This window comes from Callionymus lyra, chromosome 2 (genome assembly GCF_982586985.1).
Source record: "Callionymus lyra chromosome 2, fCalLyr1.hap1.1, whole genome shotgun sequence".
NCBI lineage: Eukaryota > Metazoa > Chordata > Actinopteri > Syngnathiformes > Callionymidae > Callionymus > Callionymus lyra.
Window position 1 is genome coordinate 27,597,449 of NC_141819.1, and position 27,277 is coordinate 27,624,725.

At 38.2% G+C, this 27,277-nt stretch overlaps 1 protein-coding gene across 1 annotated transcript; it reads left to right on the forward strand.

The window, feature by feature from the left end:
• Positions 1 to 26,547, forward strand: slc9a7 (solute carrier family 9 member 7). Its single transcript, XM_087784421.1, has 16 exons — positions 1 to 349; positions 5,009 to 5,211; positions 5,279 to 5,356; positions 6,816 to 6,892; positions 6,987 to 7,099; positions 7,170 to 7,275; positions 7,575 to 7,721; positions 8,696 to 8,796; positions 9,757 to 9,845; positions 10,349 to 10,462; positions 10,574 to 10,685; positions 10,758 to 10,911; positions 16,728 to 16,791; positions 17,221 to 17,303; positions 19,671 to 19,776; positions 22,500 to 26,547. Exons 1-16 carry the CDS (start codon positions 70 to 72, stop codon positions 22,752 to 22,754), a joined length of 2,082 nt encoding a protein of 693 aa, XP_087640547.1. The 5' UTR covers positions 1 to 69; the 3' UTR covers positions 22,755 to 26,547.
• The last annotated feature ends 730 nt before the right edge of the window (positions 26,548 to 27,277 follow it).

Sequence of the window (27,277 nt, forward strand, 5' to 3'; positions counted from 1 at the left end):
TTTCCCTGCGCGAGGCTCAGCTGTGTCCCTCCAGCAGTGGCATGACTTAGACCAGCAGCATCCTGCACCATGGACGCGCTCACACCGCGGGGCCGGAGCGGAGGCTGCGCCTCGCTGCTGCCTCTCCTCGCCTGGAGCCTCGTCCTTCGCTCGGCGTCCGGGGAGACGACGGGCGACGACGGGATGGCGGAGCTCACCACCGAGAAGGAGGCTGAGGAAAGTCACCGTCAAGACAGCGTGAATCTGCTGACGTTCATCCTGCTGCTGACCTTAACCATCCTCACCATCTGGCTCTTCAAGCACCGGCGGGTCCGGTTCCTCCACGAGACCGGATTGGCGATGATTTACGGTAAGACGAGCCTTCATCCTCCCCGCAGCCTCCGGTGGACGACAGAGGCTCCACTATGAAGCCTCCAGACTCCACATCCACAGCCGCAGTTTTTTTTTTATCCCTCTCTGACTGACCTGGGATCAGTCTAGTAGTGGCTGAGCTGCATCCATGTCTGTGGCTGGGGAAAAAAATTAGATTATAGTGAGACTGATGCATTAAGATCTCTTCTTCCTCTCTTTCTTTGTTTACTTTCTTTTAGAGACTTCATCTTGTACGTGGCTCTCAAATCTTTTGCTTTTGTGTCAATCATCCAAAAATAATAAGAAAAATGACAACATCCAAGTGATCTAAGTAATCTTAAGACGTTTTTATTTGTTCAGGCCTTTCCTTGATTTTCTGGAACTCCTGTTGTGTTATCAGTTTTATCTTGCCCTTTAAAGTATGTACTTTATTGAGTATTGTTTTGATTGTTTAAGCGCTTTGTGACCCTGGTCTGGAAAAGCGCTATACAAATGAAAATGACTTACTTACTTACTTACAAGTGTTGTCATCAGATCCATCTCTAGACTAGAGTTACTTGAGTGACAGCACGTCCTACTTCAATGACAGCCGCCGCGACACATCGAACAATAAGGTTTATATTACGGTTCATTATAGACGCCTGGTCGCTTCAATAGTAGTACCTTGATTTTGTTTGCATAAATACCTTTTCACACGCTTAACACACGACCGAGTGCTCTGTAAGACTTGTTTATCCTGCCCAACTACAACATATTTCTACGTACCGGTTCGCTAAAGTAGAAGGAAAACAAATTGACGACATAACAAGATACGTAAAGTGATCATCGACATGTTGTTTATCTGTCATTCATCTGTGCTCAAAAGAGATACCAGTTTTAAATCACAATGTTTTATGCAATACCTTCCAACCCTTTGCTGTCAGAGTTGTTCTCTGCAGGCTAAGGAATTGCTCGCCTCCGTGCAGAGGAATTTATCACTACCAAAATGTTTTGCCGGAGCTGCTGTGCTCAGAAATGTGTCGTGGTAGTTAAAGATGCATCTTGAGTTGCAGGAAACCCTCATAGACTTTACATTACAATGTCCTGTAGATGATGATATTAGCCACTGACTTGTGTTCACTTCCTTAATATTCCTATAGAAGAAGAAATGTACTATCATTACGTTGCTTGGATTTATTTGGAATTGGGAAACCATTGTGGTACGTGGTTAAGGAAGTAGAAAGACAAGATGAATGACTCGGATTGATCAAGAATGACTTGAAAAGTGAAGTAAAACAAAGGATAGATGATCTGGAGATACTTTAGCATGAAAGTTTTAGCATCCGTAAAATAACTAACATGTTCGTTTTTATGGATGTAACAACAGAAAAGCGCCGTCTATTGTCGTGTGTTTTGACAAGTTAACGAATAATAACATTATAATGCTTCACTTCACTCACAGTTAAACCACACTAGAGCTCAAATTCAGTTGGTAGCCATAGTTTAATGTCACTGATGATGATGATATTTAATGAGATGATCTGCATGTTTTAACAGGATCAGAGGTTTGAAGGTGTCATTGTCTCTTGACAACAGACACAAGGTGCTACTTAGTTCAGATGTTATTTGCGTGTGTTCTAAGAAAACACTAATGCAAACGACTCTTTAATTGAACAAGGCTTTAAAAAAAAAGTTAAAAGTCTATAAACAGCAAAACATCATGTTTATAGACCTACTTATCTCAAGTAAATTTGGATTTCAATGGCGTACAAGTAGTACAAGTGATGACTTGTCTCATCTTCAGTTCTTCGGTTTGATGATAAACACCACAACACGTAACAGATCAAAATGAAGTCTTAGCATTTACCTGAATACGTTTGTAGTTTGGATCAAGATCTGCCTGAAGATTAACCTTTAATGTGCGTTTGATCAGACAACTACAATTATAAAGAAAAATATCTCGTCAGAGTTGAATTTAGGAGCTGATATCTTGACATTCACCATGTTTTCCTTTAATAAAAACTTAATTTCCTTCATCAATAATAATGACATTGTACTGACAAACAGCTTTTTAGGCATTCTTTATTTTCTTTTCTGTCTGTTAGTCACATGATACACACAAGAGTTAGTAGTTGATTGAAAAAACGTTGCTGTTTTTTTTTAACCAAGGCTGCTCTAACCATTTTTTACGTCAGCGTTGTTAGAAGAAAACTCTTGAGTTTAACATTTCCATTATCGAAACAGCGATGTACCCGCACATGTTCCGAATAAATCATCCATCCATTCATTCATCTGTTACATTAAAAATGAACCTTCATTTGAAGGAGGGATAGACAAGTTTGACACGTCCTAGACTTTCTTCTAAAAACCACAGAAAGTATTCCTCAAAAGCCAAATTTTGAGAATTCCTTGTGCTTCTAAAAACGCATATAGTCAGCTTGAACACCTCGTGGAGGTCAGTCTTTCAATAATGGTTGTTTGCTTTTCCACTCACTTTCACTTCTCTTCTTACTCAAGGACCCTCATCAAGATGTTTCCTCCTCGTATTGCAGGGTCTACAATAAGTACCGGTTGCAAATTCAAGACCCAGTTCAATAGAGAAAAGCCTCTATTTCTTAACCTTTCTCTACAGCAGAACCTCCTCAGCATGACGAACACAGACTCCTGTCCTGACCTCAGTCTAAGAGCGAACATCCCAGAAGTGGTTCATGAAATGAGAAACATTGCTCAACTTGGCAGACACTTTAACCTCACACACGTCTAGTTGATCACTTCACCTAGTTTTCTGTCGTAACTGTGGTAGATTTCAGATATTAGGAGGATATACTGGGATGATAACAGCGTCCTTTTGTCTTGATCTTAAAGAAAGTATTGGAAAGTGTCATGTGATTAACAGACAGAAAATAAAAAATATATAGAAATTGACATTTTCTAATGTAATATATATAATTAAACTCTTATTAACTGTTCTTCTTCTTATCAAAGAAACGTACATACATAATAATGTTTATTTTGAAGTAATTTTTCAATCATTCTACCGACATAGAAACACAAAAAGTATATTTCCATTTGGAGAAGAAACAATTAATATTTTCCCTTAATCATTGTTGATGTTGACTTTTGTCTTTGGTATTAACCTAAGATAAGCAGAGTCAACTTTTAATTAAACTGGGCTTAAGCGTTCTGGTAATTCCACAAACAAACAGTAGGGTCATTCATGTAAACTGTTATACTCAATAGGTTCTTGAAGCACATGGAACCGTGCAGGGTTTGAAAACCCTGTTGGCCACATATTCCAAACTTGACTCATTGTCGGTCATGTGTTTTCTGTGGTCAGAAATGGTCACTCATTAACCGGATGAGTTTCACAAAAAAATCAGACTTTGGTTTGTTGTTTATCCTATTTATTTGGCATACATTCAGTTAAGTAGTGAACCTGTTTCGAATTAGATTGTTAATAATACAGCTGGATGTCCTCATAAAACAGGGGCTTGTTGCGAGTGCACATGTGTCAGAATGTTTAACCACAACCTAGTAGTCATGTGTATTCATGACCTGCTTTCTACTTCCCCTCTATTGCATTTCACCATTTTCCTGCTGTTGAACCTCAGTTGTGTTTGCTAGAACTAAACAGTGATAGACGTGAAGTCACTTCAGGAGCTTTCTCATTCAGAAGTTCAACAATATGAAGCACCTAAATCACTCACCAAACACAAAAACGTCATCAGTATTCAGGTATTAGCTTTCGGCAGCTTAACAGCTGTAATTTTCAAAGTTTTATTTAATGAGTTTACAACATGAAATCGGCTCAAGGGCTGCAAATAGTCCCTGTGCCGGACATGCCTGACCTAAAAATCTAGCTCTTAATTTTTTTTTAATGTATTCACACATACATGTATATATACATTTAAAACATGAGGTCCAGGGGCCAAATCTGGCCCACCAAGTAATTTAACGTGACCGCCGGTTGGTTTGCTCAAAATCAAAACAGAATAATGTTCATGTTGATATGGTGGCCATTATCGATGCCATTATTTAAGATAAGAAAAGGGTCACATATGATGGACGTCAATGTAGATTCATTTTGGAGCCCGTCCCAGATTCTATGGGCAAAAAGACAGACAACCATTCACACACACACTCATACTTGAAGACAGTTTACCCAAGTCCACAATCAACCTCTGTATGTTTTTGGACTGTGGGAGGAAATCGGAGTAAACCCATGCAACACGGGGAGAACAAACTAAGCGCAGAAAGGTCATAAGTTGACCCCCTCCCTACCTGGAAGCAAACCAGCAACCTTCTTAATGTGAGGTTGATCACACAAACCACTGAACCGTCATGCGACCGAATGTCAACATTAAAAGTTAAAATAATGTTTTAGTTAAGGAATGTCTTTGGAAAAGAAGGACAAACACTGAGATAGTTCAGATAAAATGAGCCTTTAAAATTCCTGTGAGATAAATAGACATTTTGTTTTATCCTGGGACTGCTAAAAAGGTTTGTGTAAGTTTACACCCCTGAATTAAACCATATATATGATTGAAAGTTATACACGTTTGTGGATACATTGTATCAAAAGTAGTCCTAGTTATACGTGTGTTCAGAGTAGATCCATTTCCTCTCCGCTCACCCTGATACGCAGGACAACTGTTTGACTCTCCCGTCCTTCTGACAGGTTTGCTGGTGGGTGTGATTCTGCGATATGGCATCCCTGCGACCAGCTACCACAACAAGACGCCGCCGAGCTGCTCGCTGAAGCAAGGACCCACGAGCACGCTGCTGCTCAACGTCAGCGGCAAGTTCTTCGAGTACACCCTCAAGGGGGAGATCAACTCCCGGGAGATCAACAACGTGGAGCAGAACGACATGCTGCGCCAGGTAACGCCGCACGTCCGAAACCGTCGCCGGTGATGTGTCACCATCTTTAATCCACGCTCTCTTCCAGGTGACCTTCGACCCCGAGGTGTTCTTCAACATATTGCTGCCTCCCATTATCTTCCACGCCGGCTACAGTTTGAAGAAGGTGAGAGTTGACTCGTGACTCAAGAGCTGCCACTAACTGATGTCTCAGTGGGCAGATGGTTCATGAAGAAACAATCCTGCTGCCAAAAATGTTCTTTGTTTGTCCAGAGCAGATGTCCTTCACTCCACCGACAACCACACACTTGTTGTGCTCCTTGTTTAGTGTGTTTACAAGTCGTTTTAAAATAGCTCTGGGCAGTTACGTTTCCCAAGAGGCCACGTTATATATGCATTATATACTCTTACTGTCCTGAGAGTGTTGAGGCAACCCTGAAAAAAAACACAGAACTAAATTAAAGTGGTAATAAACTGCATGTTATTTTACTTTTATATTTATTTCATTCAAGTGATCCTCAGTTTAAATCATTAAAGAACCGGACAATCACATATAAATACACCTTATTTAAAAAAAATAGTTTCTTATTGTTTGATTCACATGAAAATAAAGACAAAACAAGATGTTTTAAAACAAATAACTCTAACTTTACTCATGTTTTTAGTTGAACTAGTGATGAATAATATCATAGTTTTTCTCTGAGCTCATAAAGGCCACATAAATACACATTAAGTCATAGATTTAGGCTTTTTTTATATAGTTAGATGTGTGGAAGTTTCTTCTGAACACTGGTTTGATTTCACAGTACAAAAACATACAGAGATGAATTGGTGAATCCGTCTATATTTTAATGAATTGGTGAGCTTTCCAGGGTGTCCCTGTCCCTGAATCTTGCCCAACTACCTGGAATAGACCCTGCAACTGTGGAAGACAATTCCACTAGTATATTGTTGACAGTTAATCTATTGGACAACTGCTCAGATAGATTAAATATTTCTAATCTGGCAGGTTCATAGCTCATTTGACTCTTGCAACAAGAAGTAGGAAAGTGTGTGTGTGCTGAGAACCCACAGCCACGGATAAACCTCAAAATAGAATGATGCAAGAGATTAGAAATGCAGCATGAAGTCATGTATCAGGGTCAAAGGCCTTCCTAGAAGCTTTCTAGTTGGAGTGTAAACCGACACATCTTGAAGTGGACAAGTCTGTTATCATAGCAACATTCTTCAAATGTAAACTTCAACTGCCGAACTCGCTGAGTCGGCAATCTGGCCTCAGGAAACGGGAAACAAGAGTCACCGTCCCTACGAGGAGCACCACACTTTTTTCTCTTGCAGTTTGTCTAAGCCTCTGCTGAATGTGTGGAGCTTCTACTGCAGGTTCACAAACGTGGGCATGGAGCACCTGCTATATAATTAAGAGTTTTGAGAAAAATCTGTCAACAAAGCATTAGGACTTGGGGGCGCAAACACTCACCAGTGCTGCTCGACCAGTCCAACAGAACCGCCCCCTCCTCCAAACACACACCTGGAAACTCTTAAACCACATTGTTGAAGTTGAAAGAAAGTGAATATGAATTCTGCCACAGAAATGCAGACTTTGACCTTTTTTTTTTCTTTTCCAGAGGCACTTCTTCAGGAACCTGGGGTCCATTTTAACGTATGCATTTCTTGGCACTGCCATCTCGTGTTTTGTCATCGGGTAAGAACGCCCTCCCCCTCCCCCCCGGGTGGATGAGGTTAAAATGAATAAAGCATGTTGGCCTCAGGTGTGACGTCTGGTCCTCATGTTGCAGGAATCTCATGTATGGTGTGGTCAAACTGATGCAGATGTACGGACAGCTAGCGGACAAGTTCTACTACACAGACTGCCTTTTCTTTGGGGCCATCATCTCAGCCACAGACCCAGGTAGGAGCCACAGTCACAAACCTACATCCGTCCTAAGTTCGGACCAAACGTAAAATCAATGTTGTTGCAGTGACCGTGTTGGCCATCTTCAACGAGCTCCACGCAGACGGTGACCTCTACGCTCTGCTGTTCGGAGAGAGTGTGATGAACGATGCTGTGGCTATTGTTCTGTCCTCGTAAGTCCATCATCACCCCCAACACACTCTCTGCCCGGTGCAGCTGACTGACGCTCTGGCTCCCTCTAGTGGAATATCTCTTTAGTAATCGCCTATTAACTGGCAAAACATTTGTGTTTGCACTTGTATTTAAAATGCCTCATCGTTCCAGTCAAATGTATTAGCTTTTGTGACTATTTGAGGATCAGTTAAATTACTTTTGCCTTATCTATTCCTGTCTGTTGCTGAAACTTTTCAACTTTCAACAAGGAAACGAGTAGAGGAAGTGAAAGTGTGAATTGCTGGTGTGTGTGTTTCAGGTCTATCGTGGCCTATCAACCGAGGGGAGCGAACACCCACACGTTTGACGCTGCAGCGTTTTTCAAGTCAGTCGGTGTTTTTATCGGAATCTTCAGTGGCTCCTTCTTGATGGGTGCTGCCATCGGAGTGGTCACGGCCCTCATATCCTTCTGTTGCCAAAGTTTTTTATATATTTATACGAAGGGCAGGACAAGTTAGATATCAAGAGTCAGAGATTGTTTTATTTTATTTTAAAAAGACAAACACTAGGACAGATAAGTTGAAAGTCGGATAAGATGACTAAAGCAATGGTGCAGAATAATCTATAATAATACAATAGAGAAATTCCTTTTACAATTATTTGCTATTTATTTTCTCTCTTATATTAAAATAAAAAACTGTACAATCATAAAATAAAACAAGACTACAAATGACTACATGCTTACATTTATATATTTCAAAACTAACACAAACTCTCTGAATAAAAAAGTTATTTCTATTCAGCACTAGTGAAAAAACACAAATTAAATAAAAATAAACATACTTTCAAAATGTTGATTTAAACTGCAATCTATGATTGCAGATTATGGTGACGCCAGCATCATTGGACTGTTGTGAGGGGCCGTCAATCCAAAAGAGAGAAGCAAGGAGATAAAATATGACAGAAAAATTAAGCAAGTAAGAATAGTAAAGAAAAATATCAACACAAAATAAGGCTTACAATGGCAAAGCATATTCATATTTTACTTTTGTGTAAAAAAAACTGACTCAATATTTTCTCCATTTATTTTGAAGGGCAAGACATTTTCACCAAAGTTACACAAACAAGCGAAAGGAATCTGAAACAAAAAACTTGATTTATGTAGAGTTAATACAATAATAAACACAAAATAAAAGTCTTAGCTATCTGTAAAAAATGTCTATGTTCTACTCTGACCTCTTGAGGGCCGCATGAATACAGTCATAGGGCCGCATGTGGCCCCAGGTGTTATCGTGTATGTCACTGACGTTTAAAATTGTAAATTGACAGTCATGTGTTTTAGAAAATCCATGTGAGTCGATAACAAGATTTATGTTTTTGCAGTAGAGCAACACTAGAAATTTAGACTTTGGGCATTTTCTTTAATATTTGCCACGTGACCAAGTTCACCAAGCTGCACTGCTTCCCCCTGTTGGAGACGGCGCTCTTCTTCCTCATGTCCTGGAGCACCTTCCTGCTGGCGGAAGCTTGTGGATTCACTGGTGAGTTGCTGAGGATTCATAGTGAACATCATAACACGTCTGTTGATGCAGATCTAGAAGATGAAGAGATTAACAGAATTGATGACAGCTGAAAAAGTGTAACCATTTGTTTTCCTTCCATACAGATGTTTTACATTACTTACATACCTGTGTTTTTCTCTGTGTTATCTTGATCTTTTTAGAATATAGTATTTTTTCTTTTTGCGCTATATAAATATAAATTACTTACTTACATACAGATGTTTTACATCCCTTATATAAAGATATTTGTGGTTAATTTTGTTGTTAAGTTTGATTTCTTGAAAAGTAGTTTAATGTCTCACAAGCAACTCTGTATTTTCTTTACATTTACTATAGAGTTTTAATTACAAAATGTACCTGGAAGTCATGTTTTAACCTTAAGCAGTGGGCGATAACATTTTCTCGGCCTCATTAAATACTGGAATAAGAGTAAAGAGCCAAAATATAATGGAAGAAAAAACCCAAACATAAAATAAATCTAACTATGCCATGTAAATATTTAGAAACCTTTCATGAAAAGGAAATAAAACAACTGTTTTTTGTAATATTATCTCAATATTAACTTAAAATTAAACAGGGGCCAGAGATATTCACCAAAAGGACAAAGAATTTAAGCATAACAATTAAGAAATACACAGTAACATGTCAAGATATGTGCAGAATAAGGGAGAATGTAGTGGCTGTTATTTTTTAAATATATCAGGGTTTTTTTTAGGTTTGACTTAGTTCTGGATAGAAATTGTGTTTAATCTGGTAAATGCATGTGAATTACAGATTATTTACAACTTCAAAAATACATATATTTATTGACAACAAACAATCAAAATTGTTGTGAACAATCAGATTATTTTTTCTTTTAAATCTCAAAACATTTAAAGGAAAGTCACATTTATTACATAATTGAAAACCAACATGTCTTTATTAACATTTGTCCCTCAGGTGTGGTGGCGGTGCTCTTCTGTGGGGTCGCACAGGCTCACTATACGTACAACAACATGTCTGAAGAGTCCACCAAACGCACCAAGCAGGTATCATTTCCTTCGTCCTCCCTGTATCTGTGGTTGTGCGCCCCGAGTGTCTGACCAGTGGGCGACAGAGCTGCTGACAGATGGTTGGTCAGTGAGCCTGAGGTGACCTTAATTAGGTTGTTTGAAGTCTTCCTCCTGTGCATGTTTTCAGGCTCCAGCAGCGAGGTCAGAGGTGAAGATTAACACCCAGACATGCAAAGCAGACACTTTAAAGCTGCTTCTAAACACTTACAGCAGTTTAAGTTGAACTCTCTTTAGAACTTGGAGGAGTTAAGGGACACTTAAGGTGGTCTATGACGCATGGAGAAAAATATTTTCATCCTTAAATATTACGATGAATCTGCTCCATTTGTTGCCCAAAACTTAAATACTATTATAAAAAGGTATATAGTGAATTCTTCTATTAGTTTAAAGTGGTATTGATGAGGAATATTGAAGTTCAAAGATGCTTTGTTCAATTTTTTTTATGTACCTGACTTTTCTTTCATTGGTTTTTGTTGCAGCTCTTCGAGGTGCTTCACTTTCTGGCAGAGAATTTCATCTTCTCCTACATGGGCTTGGCTCTGTTCACCTTCCAGAACCACGTCTTCAACCCCATCTTCATCCTCGGTGCATTCGTATCCTTTCTATTGCTGTAAATGAATATAAAACTGCATCTCAAATAGAGGCCTTTGGTCTTCTTGCTATGCTTTTCTTTTCAAAGTCATGCTCCCTTGACCTCCCGACAGCTTGCCATCTTTATAGGAAGAGCCCTAAACATCTACCCTCTGTCTTTCCTCCTCAACCTGGGTCGAAGACACAAGATCAAAGGAAACTTTCAGCACATGATGATGTTTGCAGGTTTGTGTCTCATTTACATTTTTTTTACCGAGCAGTTTTTTTCAATCTCTTTATTTTTCATTGGTGTTCCAGGTCTGCGAGGGGCGATGGCCTTTGCTCTGGCAATCCGAGACACAGCCACATATGCTCACCAGATGATCTTCACCACCACGCTGCTGATCGTCTTCTTCACTGTCTGGGTGTTTGGGGGGGGCACGACTCCCATGTTGTCATGGTTACACATCAGGTAACAAGCACGTTGACATTTTATGTCACAGTTTATATTGTCAGTTGAATCCTAAATGACTTTTTTATTTGAATGTTTTGATAACATTATATCAGTGCTTTATACTTATATTTGTTGATTAATTTACAACTAATTCAGACATTTTGTTTCAGAAATCTATTTTCTGTATATTTTATCATTTTACTTAAGTAAATTAAACTACTTAGACATTTGTAATATTTAAAATGTTTTCACATATTAATGTTTCTACTTATTTGGTAATTGAATTAGCTTAAGTTTACTTTTGTATATTATTTTCTTTGAACAAAATATATAATAGCTTATTGTGCTAATTTAGCATTAGCACAACTGTTAGTTTTCCTTTTTTTATTTTTAAATGTTGACTTTCAAAAGGTTTTACCATCATATGTATTATATCTATTTATTTGACTCTATTCTTGATCTCTATACCCGAGACAGAGACAATAAGTTCTTGTGGTCCGTGGTGGGACTGACCAGGTGGTGGGGCCAGAGTCCTCAGATCCTCAGTCGTGCAACGGAGACGCTCATAACATATATTTACAGATGTGTTATTATAAACAAGAAATGCTTTTTTTTTCTTCTCAGTTGTTGTTTTATACTCCTGTAATAATAGTGGTCATAGCGGAAGAGATCGCTGAACAGCTGGAGTTCAAAATACAGTTGAAGATTCTCCAGTTTTACATTTTCTGTAGTTGTATTCAAGAAAAAAAAAGCTCTTATTCAACATCTGCGATAGATTCTGAGAAGTTCAAACTTTCCTCGTGGCTGTTTCCAGCGTGACTGCAGGTGAAAGTGAAAATTGCTTTTCTCTGTTTCGTTGAAATTTGTCCTGAGCTTGTTTTTTGGTGGTCACTGATGCACGGAGAGCGTCTATTTGTCATGATAAAGCGGATTATGTGTGTGTGTGAGAGTGAGAGTGTGTGGGGCAGCGGCTGCCTGAGAACAGCCTGTTTAATATGAGTATTGCTGCCTCAGTCCGAGGAGGAACTATTGTATCCGCTGGTGCTTGAGAGCATTGCCAGAATCTCCCCGTGAACTAATCACCATGGCGACGGGCCTACTTGTTGTGCGCCCGACAGGAATCAAACCAAAGTCTCTGAGGATTGCGTCTGTGTTATTTTACCATCATAATGTTGATGTTGCGTTTTAAGCCCCAAATCAGATTTTGTGATGTCTCTGTTTTAGCGCCTTGTACATTTGGAATTGTAAATATTTCATCTTAATGCCTCTAAAAAAGTTAAAATGAATACATCAAAATGTCTGCTAAAAGATTAAATTACGATTTTTGTCCTATTCATTTACGTGAAGTCAGCATAAGATTTCAAAACATAATTTTTGCTCTAAATATATTTTATAATTTGAATTTCAAGTGCACTGGAAACAAAAATATAATTTCCAATGAATATTAAAAACCCTTCAAATGTTTTTCAAAATTGAATCTAGGAAGAACAAGATAATAAATAGGACACAGAGGAATATGAATATGAGTAAAATAATTAAAAACGTGCAAAACAAACTTATTGCCACAAAAAAACAACATGTGAAGTAGGTGGGTTATGAATATTTCCTGCATATCAGTGACAATATTGTGAAGTGTGTGGATGCTTTGGAAGCTTCATCCACTCGTTTTAATGACTGGAACATCTGCTGTGCTTTGGTGCCAACGACAAGGATTATCGCCTAAAATTATGATATTTCACTGCAACTGTTGCTTGCAGTTACTCTGTTGTTAAATAAACAACATGTTCACACAGCTCCAACAAACATGTCATGTGAAACTTCAAATAGATTCTTAGAACCTTAGCAACTACATTGAGAGCAAGTTTATGAGTCACATCATGAAAAGAGACAAGTGAGTAGTTTAGTCTCACGCTGAGGAAGTGAGAAGAGTTGTTGATCTTTAAGATACATATAGAGAAGTTGCTCTATGTCCTTGTTGATCATAGAAACACATTGTACAGAGGTGCTGTGTCGGTGTCAGGAGCATCAGAGAGATATGTGAGGGTGGTGAAGAGCATGTTTGAGGACAGGGAGACAGTGGTGTTAGTTCTTGTTTGCTTGCAGAGGTTTCCTTGGACGATGATGTTTGCTGATCATATAGAGAGTAAAAATAATTGGAGGAGAAACTGGAGAAGTTTTTATGCTTTTAATGATGTATATTGTTTAACATTCATAAGTACTTTTTGATCAATGTGATGTATTTATTGGTTTCAACTATAAAGCTATTTTAAATTACAAAATAGAGAGACTTGATATGCTCTTTTTATTTATTTATTTTCCATCTTTACATTGACAATTAAATAAGATACTTCTCTGTTGTCTTTTATTTAAATTTCATTTTTGGAACCATGTCTTGCTATATAGAGAATATTTAGTTTAAAAAAAGAGTTGTTTTTTAAATTTATATTTGGATTAATCAACTAGATTTTGGTCCACATTTCCTTTCCACAAAGTTATTGATTTGTATTTAGAAAATAATGACAATTAATTAGTTGTATTCAAAGTAAAATATAGTTAAACTTTTGTAAGACTGCTCAATGACTTCATGCATTTACAATTTAATACGTTTATTGTAAGTTTACTTCCAGCCTGAGGCAACCTGTGGCCATTCTGTCTGGAGTCTTCATGTTCTCCCTGCGTTTGTATGGGTTTACTCCGGGCACTCTGGTTTCCTCCGAAAACTAACAGAGGTTGATTTCAATAACTAACAGAGGTTGAATTCAAAACTAACAGACGATGATTTCACACTCTCAGTTATGTGTAGGTGTGAGTGTATGAATGGTCATTTGTCTGTTTGGCCCGTGAGAGGCTGGTGACCTCTTTAGAATGTAGCTAGGAGAAAGTCCTCACAAATGTATCTTTTTACATTTGATGATTATTAAAAACACCTTCATGAACCGTCCCAGTACATAATATAGCCTGTTTTGTAGGTTAATCACCCCCTTAATCTTCTCTTAGATCCTGTTGAGAAGGATTTATGATCCGTGTTCAATCTTACTGTCGTGAAAGTAGATAATTTGCTCACGACTGAAGAGCATCATATTGAAGGAAGAGCCTTGACAGAAGCTAGTCGACCACTGTTTGTGAATACCCCTCTTGGTAAAGTCACTAATAATACGTGCACATGTGTTTGGTGTGGCAGTGCCAAAAACAGAGAGGAATTGCAGGAACAACACTGTCGCCATGGAGACCGGGAGTACATGAGGTGCTGTATCTGTGTGTAAACCAACGTCTCTAACGTAAACTGTGGGTGGACGGACTCTTACCTCGGGGGGAAATGTTGTCTTCCTATTCAAGAGCAAATTGCAGACACGTCGTATACAAATAACAACATAAATCACTTGGCCCACTTCATAGTTTAGCTAGTTTAGTCTAGTTAGGAATAAACAGCAATATGTAAGGATACGTGCGGATCAGGACAGAATTTAGTGACAATTTTTCACATATCATTCTTATTATAAATGGTGTCTAATTTGTGTAAATTACAGATTATTTAAGTCTTCAAAAAGCTATTTTTATGTAAAGATACATATTTATTCAGTGAAGGAATACATCTCCAATTGATGAAACAATTTGTAATAACTGCTTTATAACATAGATTTATCATATAAATAGTCATAAATCAAATCTGCAATTGGCTCTCTGGTTTCTCATCTTTGGGTGATTTGGGTTCATTGAAAAGTGTAAACTGCAGTTAACAGATTTTTGTGTGTGAAAAATACTCGGCTGATTTCACAAACTGTTTCTCAACAATTTCTTCTGATCACATGAATGTCTTATGGCGATGTCTCGCTCGTGTATTCGGGTTTGTGCACTGTCAGCAATGCGTGAAGGGATCTTCAAGCACACACAGCAGGAGTCGTCGTCTCACTTGAGCTTTCTTAGCGAAGAGCAGGAATTCTGCCTATTAGGACAGTTGAATCCTCTCAAATGAGTTGTTTTTGTTTTCACTGTTAGATAGCATATGACCTGCTTTTACATGTAATCCTTTTTTATCAGGGGAGGGGAAGAGTGGGCCTCTCGCTACTTGAGGCCCCAGTGTTTTTATCTTTTCGTCTCTTTGGTTTCAGAAGATCTTGACAGTACCACCCTCTTAAGCCTTGCACTCATTTTGTCCGTTATTAGTCAAGTTATGTCATGCATTCTAACATATTTTTAACCAAAAAGACCTTCTTGCCAAGGTGGTCTTTTTAAATGTTCTTTTAGCTTCACAATACAACTAACATTCTCACAAACCAAATGGATGGCTAGTTTAGTTTAGTACTTAAAGTATGTTGTACGTAATAACTCCAACATCCGTTGTGGAAAAGCTGTTATCCTCACACACTAGCTGACCTTCCTTCTGAACGTCCTAGGTTCTATGAATGACCAACCTCCTCTGGGCCTGGCTGCCGTCCAGCAGGATTACACCGGACTGCTCCGGAGCTTACGTGAATTAAAAGTGCCCCTTTTAAAATCTGCTCTTGTTCACTTTAAGCGGCCCCAGTAGTAGAGAGATCCCGCTGGGAATTTTGTTCCCCTCGTCAGCCGGTTCAAACTGAATTCCATAACACTTTTGCAAGAGCTGAATGAATCTGACGCCACACTGAACAATGTGTGACCTCGTAGTGAATCCACATGCCGGGCTTTTTTATCATTCAGCTCAGTTAATGCGGTTTCCTCCCACAGTCCTTAAACATACAGAAGTTAAAAGTGTGAGTCGCTGTGTGTGTTTCTCTGTCTAAATGTCTCCTATGATGTACCTGCCAAGGGAATACGTGGTACAACAACTTACTGACGTATTGACATAAACCTTGTTTATTTTTAAACACTTTACAACCCAATCCAACTCGTGTATTTTGTGGCACATTGGAAGTGATTGATACACGGGGTTCTCTGACCACAAAAGAAGATTTAGAAATGGCTAAAAAAGGTACAAAACATATCGCGGAAAAGTTTGTAGGGGGTGAAGGACAGTCTTGATAAGAGGTATTTAAAGAAGAAATGTTATTTAAAATTAGACAGTCCTCTGTTCTCCTGTCAAACATTGTCTCTGACACCATCTGAAGAACCTACAAAACACCCACATGCCAGTTCATTCAAATGCTCTCTACTGACTGTGGAGTCAGTAGAGAGCATTTTTAACTGTTCTTTACTTATTGTGTAGGAAAAATTCTTTACTTATTGTGAATATCCATTTCTGAGGTTCCTTTTGGCTTCATGTCGGCATCATCCTTTATTATAAACCACACTTCTATCATGGTGAACATCTCTCCAGCATGTTAGAGGGCTGTTTAAAAGTCGTATCTCTCCTCAGAAGAAAGAAACAAACCTGAAAGATGAATGTGGCTGGAACGAAACCAATAATGTTCTTGTCGTAAGACGCTTAGATCATCAACAGAAATATCTTTATGGCTAAATGCCGGAATCTAAGAAAACCCACAAATAACAGTAATCGTACTCACAAAAACTGAAGTCAATTGGGGACTAGCTAACCGTCTTCCGTCTGCATGTCTTCTTGTCACAAGGCCCTTTATTCTATCTCGGTGACATGGTTGTGGGTTTTCTTTTTTGGCTGTGACCTTTCGTTGTGTGAACCCCCGTTTTTCCTGTAAATGCGATGTATTGTTATTTTGATTCACCGCCAATTAAAAAAAACTCAGCTGCAATTTGAATTGTGGGTTGAGGAAACAGCTGGACACCGAGGCATTAGAAATGAACACAAGGGTTTCCTCTTTATTTGTCTTGTGACACTGAGATAAGAAAACGCAAATGAAAGCTGTTTGATGAACTTCTCTCTCGACATGACTTTTCAGGGTGGGTGTGGAGCCGGACCAGGACCCACAACCTTCTAGTGACAGCTTCCAGGTCTTACAAGGGGTAAGACATTCATGACTTACATACATGTGAAGGCAAACTTCAGTGTTAAAGGGTTCTTTAAACATGTCCAGTGATTGGAGGAAACGCTGACGCTGGCAACTTGTATCTCAGCTGCAACAATAGATGGAAAAACAAAGTCAGAGTTGTTCAACTTGTTGTTTGACTCATACATATACAAAGTTTTTGTCGCCCCAAACCTCTTCCGTTAGAGATTGAGATCGTGTTCACAACGTTCTTGCAGGTACAGTTAGATCATTGACATCTGGGGTTCTGGCTGTAAAATATAAGAAAGAATTCAAAGAATATTTGAGAAGGTTGGAGAATGTCTCCAACTCCATAATTTCTGAATGATCTCTTAAATAATATGCGCTGCAGCTTTCTGTGGAGTGAAATGAGTTTGTTCGATTGTCTCCATCTTTGTCTCCACAGGAAGAAGGTCAGGACAAAGGCCACAGCAAAACCAAGCAGGAGAGCGCCTGGCTCTTCCGAATGTGGTACATGTTTGATCACAAGTATCCTTTGATGTTCCGGTGACTCTGACCCTGATGCTCTTTTTTTGACTGTGAAAATCCATCGCTTCCCATTGTTTCTACCTTCACCAAAACCATCTGAGCGATAGCTTGTCAAGACAGTAGTTCATTTGAGGGGCCATATATACTGTGACAGTTGTGAGGGACTGCCAAGTGAAAATAGAGATTATACAAAGAAGAGTCTTAAACTGATGGAAAAACCTCTTAGACAACAAATGTAATTATGTCATTTGCCTATCTATATCTATAAAGAGCACTTAATTCTTCATGGGCTCAAAATGACTGCCATGATTTGCTCTGTTGTTAGGGGTTTTGTGTTCCGATGAACCAACCCCTAACAGTCTGGACTGGATTTATTTTTGCCTTTTTGCCATTATTGGTCTTGCTCTAACTACTCCCTGACTATTATTACAACAGCGTGAATAGGCTCATAGAGCTCTGTAGCCCAAATATTAGGCAAGTTACATCTTTTTTTAAGTTTCAAGTTCTCTGGCATTTTTGGCTTTTTTAAGCACTGAGCAGCTTCCGGGTAATTTTTCAAACTCTGTCACGATGGGCCGTAAAGTATGTAAGCCCATGCAAGTATGTAGAGGGACACTCAAGTATTACAAACTAAATTACATGACCTTTGCCATTTTTATTTTTTAGAGGTTTTATATCTTAAACATCCCCAGGCAACGGCAGGTACTACAGCTAGTAAAATATAAGATGAAAATGCTAGATATTATTTTATTTTGTTAACACTTTATTAGTATCCTATTATAAACATGGAATTCTTTAGTACCATTTAACATCAATACATATATCTTTTTTCCATCATTTTTATTTCATTTTGAAAAAGACTGTAAGAAAAAACACGCTCTTACAGGAGGCATTACTTGCATCAGTTTATTATTATGATTACAACTTAATATTTGTGTGGAAAGTAATAAAGATCACAAAATTGGAAAGGAAACAAGGAAGTAAAGAAAAACAAGCAAATTCATTTTTTAGAAAAGGAAGTGTGGGGGGAATTCAAAAGTATTACCAAAGCTGTTCATAACAATCCGAGAATGTCTGGAGTAAAAGTTATGAAGAAAACTCATTCAGTTGATTTGGAAACCACTAGTCTTGTGAGGGATACTCTTCTTTATGTCTTACTTGATGAGGTTCATCAGATTGATCAAATTGATGATGTTAGTTAACAACTCTGATCCTGTCTCCCTCCACTGCACACAGAAGTAGAAGTAACACCGAGGTCTCGTTCACAGTGAGCCTCTTCATCTTCAGCTCCGTGCATAGATGTAATAATAAAAAGTGTGGGCAGAAGGCGGCAGCGCTGGCATGAGGGCATACTGTTGACCAGAATGCACTGCTGCCTGACTAATTATACACAAGACATAGAGAAGCCTGCTGTTCCTCTCCTGCAACGATGCCAAGCCTTACAGAGGGATTTCACTCTGGGAATCATATTTAGACTTCAACTCTAAATAGACGCTGCCTGCAGCACAGCTCTGCGCGATCACGAGCTCTCACGTCCTTGTGTCAGCAGGGTCTCTGGATGCCCTCCAGGTGGGATTTTAATAATCTGGTAATCTTCTTCTAGGAAACGTCTTCACTTCAAATAATAGGATGTAGATAGATTTCCCAGGAAAATTAAAAATTTGATTTTAATTTGCTTTGAGAATACTTTCACATTGTTCTTCTCTCAATTACCTTCAGTTATAATAATATATTAGATTAAAAATGCTTCATTGTAGTGACTTATTATATATATAGTTGTTTTCAATTACCCATAGTTAATAGGATATGCTTCCATTATTTTCTACACGATTTAAAGCATATACTGTATTTATAAGGGTTGGGCTGCCTCCACTTTAGAGGTTTTAAAAAAACCAAAAAAAAACCAGAAATGTCCGAACTAGGAGCCATCCTTAACCTAAGAGCTCAAAGATCGTGAAAGGGGAATTTACAAGGGGCTTAAAAACTGAATTACAAACCTTTTTTTTAAGCTTAAATAATTGTGTTCATTGGTAGATTGTTGAAAAACATTTTTCAGTTTAAATGAGATCATGTGTAACTTTAATTGTGAATATTCAACCTCTGAGATAATGTTGCAAACAGCGCAGATTTCCAGATTGAGAAGATGTTTTAACTAGAAACCAGTCTCAATATTTATCCTTTAATTGGGTTATTTTACTGGAATATAAAAAAATCACATTAATAAAAGGCAGAACATTGTTTTGATTACGTACCAAATAAAATCATTTACTTGCTTTCACCTTATCTAAAAAAAACAACAACCTTATACGTAGCTATCAAGCAGTTTCACATTGTGCTCTTGGAAGATTCTCCTTAATGTCTGCTCAGTTATCTCAAGCCAATGTTGACACACAGCGGCCCACCCCTCACCTCCACCCTGCCCAGCTACTGTGGCCCTCTGGCCAGTTGTCTGACCAGCCCTCAGGCCCACGAGGTGAGTGACATCACACACACACACACACACACACACACACACACACACACACACACAACCGTGAAAACAAAACTATTTGTCTAAGATAAAGATCAATATCCCTGCTGTTAAAACAGCTTAAAACAATCTTGAATCTGTTTGGAAAACGAATACGTTTGTTTTTATTACATTTGTATTCCACCCTGTAAATGTCTTTGATTAAACGCCATCGATTAGCGACGACTATTTTCAGCAGAGGATTTCCTACTCGTTAAAACGATCCGGGAAATCCTTGTGCGAAAAGTTTACTTTGGAATCCAGCCCACCAACTTCCAGATCCATCATGAGCGAAACAGATCAGTGTAACTGATAAGGATGAAATATGTTATTTAGTGCAAGACGTCATGCTTCATGTTTTCCACACCAGCAGTTAACCCTCCAACATGCTACTTCTCTCCAGCCCACATCATGCTTAAAGGGTTGCTTTGTATTGCCATAGAAACAGCCAACTGCATTTGCTTTGAATGGAATACGTGAAGAGCGTTGGTAGTTGACCAGGCCTTTAGAAACACTCATGGTAAAAATAGTGGTGACATCATGAAGAAAATGAAACCCATTGAGCTGATTTACTTCACACAGCCATTATAGGAGCTCTAGTTGGTGAATGAGACCTTATATTTCTACACAGAACAAACAGGGAGCAAAAGTTATACATAGAAATAGTTAAGATTAATCAATTCTAGAGGCAAATAACGTGGACTTTAACCTTTTGGCCCTTCTTGCTACACGTGAGAACCAGTCATTGGTGATACAAACCTTGCTGGTCAGACACACAAGTATATATTCTGGAGTTAATAGCGGATTAGACTCCATTCCCGACTCAAATCAATGTCTGTCATTTACTCTTCTTCTTCTTTAGGCCATGTTTGATCGTGTCTGACATCAATGGGTAGAGATTGTGATGTTTAATGTCTGTCTGTGTTAACGTTTGAACATTTCTTTAAACATTGACTTGAGTCACTTCTTCAAAACTTGAAGGTTTCACACAAATCTCTACCGACAGACTTTTCCGTGTCGGTCTCTCTGCAGGTTTTTTTTTTTTTTCAAATGTCAGACTTTTAAAATACAATTTAGCATCCATTTCTCATGCATGGTTGCGAAAAAAAAGTACAAAAGACAAAAGTTATCAATAATGCTTCACAGTCGCACACAGTATGCGAGCGTAATTGTTTTCAACTGGTGGGGAGGAAAAAAAGTCAAGATGTGGAGACTTTTTCTGTGGCTCCCAAAGCTTAAGTCTGGGGGAAAAACACATTTTACACAAAACTATTCACTTCACAAAATATATCTCATTAGTCAAAGCAATTCCATTTTCTTAATAGCACTGTTTTATATTTAGCTGTAGCGTTATATTGTATCATATCTCACATTTAAACCTGTTTAAGAAGGAGCAGACATGGGTCACAGTATTTAAATAGTGGGAGCCAAGGTCCTAAAAACATTTAAAGAGCGTTTTTTTTAATAAAAAAAAAATATATATATAAATGTTAAATAAAACATTGGTATTGTATTTTGAAGAACTTTTGAACTCAGATTCAGGTTGGAATGAATATATTTTTGTTTTATGGATAACCTTGTCATTCAAATATGAACAGCAAGGAAACAATTAATCTCAAATTTAAAATGCTTATTAAATTCACAAGGTCGTATATTTTTTAAAGGTGTTGTTATTACACAAAACACAGAAGCGCTTCAACAATACACAGTTGAGAAACTTCAGTGTTCAGAAAAGAAGGCAAAGGTCATTGACTCACGACTTAATCCACATTATTTGTATTATTTGTATTATTTATTAACACCATAAAGGTTTTCTTCTGCCCTTGAACTAGTTTGAATTTGCTGCTGCCAGTGTCTACCATGACCAAGACTCTGGGATGGATTAATAGCATCAGGAAGTTCCTCTTTGACAAGGATGTTATTTAATAGGAGAATATAGTGTTACACAGACAAAAATATTGTTAACCCTTCACTCCTCCAAAGAACCTAAATGTTTCCTGATAATTCACAGCAGATGCAAATATTTATGAAAAGAACGAATGGAACAGTGAAGGATTCGATAAACACTGTCCAAGTTGTTGAACTTAAGTGACTAAGTCTGTCATAACATTTCAATCAGACCCCCTTGAAAACAAAACAACCCCCAGATTGATTTAGTTAATCTGGCCAAGAATGGTTGCAGGGCTTATGTTATTATGTATTTTGCCCTGCTGGTCGGCCTCATGTAAGCCTGTTCTCTCTCTCTGGGAATGCGGTCGTGGGTATTGATCTTCCATCACAGATGCCGATCAAACGGCACGATTATTAATTGTAAGTGTAGGAATGTCGACATTTAAAGCACACTTTGTGTGTGAATATTAACGGTTTGGATCGATGTGATGATGTACTGCACAGACACCACTATTGACACCGACGATAACGGAACAATCAATCACGCATAGTGAGGGGAGCAAATACTGTGAGCTTTGAACACTTTATCTTAATTATCTAAAAGGAAGTAATGTTGGATATGTTATCGTCAATTTGTGTTGTTCTTCCTTTTACTGATTCATCAATCTGTCTATTATACAAGACTGTTAATTCACAATGACTGCTTTCTGTGTAAAATGAATAGACAATGACTTGACTGATTTTATTTTTTTTAGAGGTCATTCAGTTTTCCTCCCTGATGGTGTTGTTTCTTTCAGAACCACGAGCAGCTGGAGGATCATGACTCAGACCTCATTCACAACGACGGAGACCTGACCTTCGCGTTCGGCGACACCGCCATCACGGCCAACGGAGGCGGGGGCGACGCCGCCGGGGGGTCGGCCTGGAGCGCCAACGGGAAGCGGAGCGGATCCACCTCGGAGGACGCGCTGGAGCGCGAGCTGGACACCCGCGAGCAGGAGCTGCTGAGCCGCGGCACTCGCCTGGTCTTCCCCATGGAGGATCATATTTGACGCTCTCTCTCTTGACCTTCCCTGACTCGACCCCCCTCCAAGATCACCTCGCCCCTTAAAACCCTCCCGCGGGCTCACGGAGTCCAGCAGTCCTGCGGAGATAAGACATGTGGGAGAAGACGGGAGGAGTGAGCTCTTGGCCTCAGAGTTCCCTCTCATCACAGGGCGAGAGTTTATCCTCCGGGAGACGCCTCTCCTTCTGTGTGCCGGGACAGAAACTTTCTCTGTGCTGATATAACGTGACTCATTTTCCTTTTTTTTTTTTTCCTCTCAAAAAAGGACACCTTTGATGCAACCGGGAGAGTTTGTCTCCAACTCATTTGCCATCGAGTAGTTACCTCCCAGATTATGGGACTTTGTCCTCTTTACACACAAATCGAAATGAAGATTAACAAACGAATGGTTTGTAGATGAAATTGTGTGGTCAGTGTGTGCCATCCGTCCGTCTGTGTGGGTCGAACAGAATCATCTCTAGCGGCGAGAAAAGCCTCAAGGCACGAGAGTTGCATACGACAGAGTCCGTGACTGTTTAACCCTCTGAACCATGATGCATTGTGGGTGAACAACTCCAGCTTGTACATAGTGACAATGCAAGGCTTTGAGGTCAGTGGTTGCCTGGTGTTCACATCAGAGACGTGGCAAGAAAATGAAAGATTTTTATTTCGCTTGAATCGCGATGGATCTTTATTGCTATTTAGGTCATGGCAGGCCTTAACATTTCTTTGCACTTTTGCTACATTTTCTACTTAAAGGATCTGATGCATGGAGTTATGATATTAAGGATATTTTTTTGCAAAGGTATTACCGATGGATCCTGGACAAAAATTGAAGCATGGGGGGGAAAAAAAAGTATTGGTTCCACATTTTGTGACTCTAAATTCACGTTTCTGGCAATAACATCAAACTGACAGAAGCAGATGCAAACATTTCTGTCTCCTTCGACATGCTGCTCTCTCCTTCTAAATCAAAAATATTTGCACTCTTCCAAATGGATGGAATGATCACGGATAATTCTTGTTGTTTGCCATTGTTAATAAAACACTGAGCCATTTGTTTGAAACACACAAATATATCTTTGAAGTAAGTCAGAGCCATCTATTCAACAGCAAGTCACAACAATACAAAGAAATTGACTCAATCCGTGCGTGTCTGTGACAAAATACAAAGCCATAACTAATAAACACTTATTTCATTAACTTAATAATTGTAATTTCACAGCCTTTTCTTTAGATGGAACATAGTAAAGTCAAAAAGACAAACGGTTTGAAGAATCAAGGAAACAATTATTATTACTGTCTATACCAAACTTTGAAAATCTACTAAATATGTTTTCATAAAAACAACTTTGGACCACGTATTCAATTATTAAGTGGTTTTGGCTTATTTGAGTTCAAAAAACAAATGTAGCTAAACCAAACTAAAGCTAACACTGACCAGCTAGCAGCCTGAAGTAGCTTAATACTTGTACTTTTAGCTTAGCATGGCAGATATTTTGATTGAAGAAAAAAATATATCTTGTTTTATTTTAAAATAGATCCAAACTCTATATAATGTGAAAATGTACTTGAATTTTTAATCAATTTTGCTAAGGCTTCTTTAAAACATTTATGCTAACTCATTGTTCGCGGCTCCAGTCTCAGCTAAACATTTTTAATTTGATGAAGTGTTACTATTATTGAGCATAAATCCTTTTTCAACCTGTTTGGCCAAATATATACGCCTTATTCTCAACTTTAGGATATTGAAGGTTACATGTTTTTGCTGTTCGGAGCTGAAAGCGTTTGCTGCTAAAAAACTTTTTTTTTTTGTGATCAACATTACAGAAAAATAGTCCAGTACATTTTTTTTTTCTCTATACGCTGAATTTTGTTACTATTAATGAGCTTAAAAACTGTGAAATTATAACCACTGAACTACATTCTCTTGCTAAACTAAGTTAGCAAAAAAATGTTGGATGTGTTTTAAGATGCTTTTATTGATTTTAAATGTGTGTGTGTTTGAACAAAATTGTCAGATCTGCTGCGATCAAAACTGAAAGGTGTCTATTAAGGCTTGAGTAAAAAAAAAACGCTTGCTTGACGAATCTTTTCCCTGCTGTATTTTCTCCAGCGGGTCGATCATCTCCACACGTAAAGTTCAAACGTGTTTAATAATTCATTCTGCTTCAATTATACTTCACACCTCTGACCAGCACGAGGCGTCAGGTCTAGTCTCTCCTGCTGCTGAACGCTGGATGTTGTTGATGATTCCTCTGCAGGGCACGTGGCTCACACGGCGTCTTCTGCATGTATAAATAAGACGTGGTGTTGAAATATGAGGCGAAAGGCCCCCCTCTCGGGTTTAATGGCTCACCGGGGACATCCACAGCGATTCTGCATGTGTTAGTAGCTGCCGAGTGGTTTTCAAGATGAGTCAACAAGTCAAGCAGTGGTGAGAAGTCAGCGGTCGGAGGGAGGGAAAACTGTGGCTTGACCTCTGACCCCCCTGTCTCATATCTCAAAAGATGCTTTTTCTGTTCTTTATCCAGGCAGATTTAAGATCTAATTTAATGCAGAAAACTGTATTTTCTATTTGAACAAAAGCTTTTTTTGTTCTGGAAATAAATGTCACAATAAAAGCTCCTGTTTATATTGGAGCTGAATTGTATTTTCACTGTTATTCCTTGTTTACTTTAGATGAACTCTTGCGACCTCGATTAACCCACAATAAGTAACGTTTAAAAAAAAAAAGCCAAAGTACACAGATTAAAGATTGTTGTCACCAGCCATTAAGCAGACGGCTCACCCCAATGTTGGGTGAAATCTGACCCACTTACACTTAATAAAAAGCACCCAATTTTAGTGTTTGAGGGTTTTTTTCTCTAAAGAAGCAGAACAATTGTTTGAAATTTTTTATGCGTGTTTGTTTAAAAATGTATTTACTTCATTTAATTAAATATAGGCATTTTTTTTTCCTTTAGAAAATAATATTCTTCTTCTGGATATTGGTTCTTCAGGTATATTAAGCCATATTTCTATCTGCCATCAAAAAAAAGAAAACTGTAATTCTGACTAAACCGATTCGGAGCGAAAACCTTGACATTAAAGCAACAACAATCTATCTTTCGCTAAATGTCTCATGCACACGGAACAGTTGCTAAGAAACAGCGAGTTCTCTGGCCCTAATGGAGGCTCCACTTTGAATGCAGTACTTAGAGTGAAAGCAGTTGCTATTTCAGAGAAATGGCCAACATGTCTTCAAGAACATCCGTGACTATACTTAGTAAATCATTGTTTATTGTTGATAGTTCTGACTGACGAAAGCCGAAACCATTTTATTAAGAAGATTTTCATTTACTAACAAAACCTGTTTATTTCAGGGGAACAAAATGTTTTTTCCTCCAGTGAATGCTGGACCTGACATAAGCATTGTTTTCAAACTTATGTTTTGAAGGGAAACACTTGATTAAATGTGTCTTAGAGCAATGAAACCCCTTGAATAGCTGCTGATTGAATAGAAATGAAACGAGATCGGAGCTGCTTTGAGGCCTAACAGCAACATAATGTGGCGTCAGCTTTGGAGATGTTGTCGTGCTCCTTGACTGAGTGAGGGATCAGAGTTTGGCACTTTACTTGAAACGAAAGCCTTTATGCGTCTTCTTTCATGTGCTCTTTTGTCTGGTCCGTGTCCTCCCTGAGGACTACGAGATGTAGTGACATGGTTAGTACGTGATATTCCATGTAGCAGGCAGAGTCTCCACACGCTGTGGTTTGCATGTCAACATGTCAATAAAAAAGGTTTCATGTTAACACAAGTGTCAAAATTATTCATTCAATCTGATCCCATTATCAGTAGATTGTAATTTAAGAAATAATAATGTTCATTCTCAATATAATGACTGTAAATGAAGTAAGAATAAATAGATTTGGATTATTTCTTGTAATTTCTACATCTAGACCTGGCCAATTATATTTATTATTTAAGATTAAAATTGTCATGTTTTAATGTTATAATTGGGCCAGTAAGTGGAGTTAGTGATGCAATCTGACTGTATAAAATGCTTCTGGAGATTGTGAGTTTAAAGTGGGTCCTTTCAGCGTCAAGTTTGTATTATATGTGTGTGTTTTTCTCCGGGCACTCAGAATTCCTCTTGCAGTCCCTACACAAACACTGGCTACGTTTATGCAGAAGCTGAAGTACTGCTGACGCTAAATGATCTGTAAATTATTATAAGGTTTGTGCGTGACCTATGGTTCATCATGTTTAACAGTTTAAATTAACTTTATTTTTAGAAAATTAAAATCAAATCAAGTAAAAAGATAAAAGTCGAATTTGATCCATATATTGTCATATAATAAGATCAATTATTTTTAAATACAATTTAAAAATATTTATATATATTTTATATATAACTATATTTGTAATATATTATTTATTTATTATTACATTTTCTTCATATCATAATGGCTCATTTTGTAAAAATCTAAATACTTCCACTATTTCCATAAATAAATGATTCATTATATTATATATTATTTGTGTCC

What these genes read in the sequence shown, in the direction of transcription:
- slc9a7 (XM_087784421.1), top strand. Translation starts at nt 70, where the DNA reads ATGGACGCGCTCACACCGCGGGGCCGGAGCGGAGGCTGCGCCTCGCTG. An exon ending in CGGATTGGCGATGATTTACG is followed by an intron (nt 350 to 5,008) that starts GTAAGACGAGCC and finishes TCCTTCTGACAG; the next exon opens with GTTTGCTGGTGGGTGTGATT. An exon ending in CATCTCAGCCACAGACCCAG is followed by an intron (nt 7,100 to 7,169) that starts GTAGGAGCCACA and finishes ATGTTGTTGCAG; the next exon opens with TGACCGTGTTGGCCATCTTC.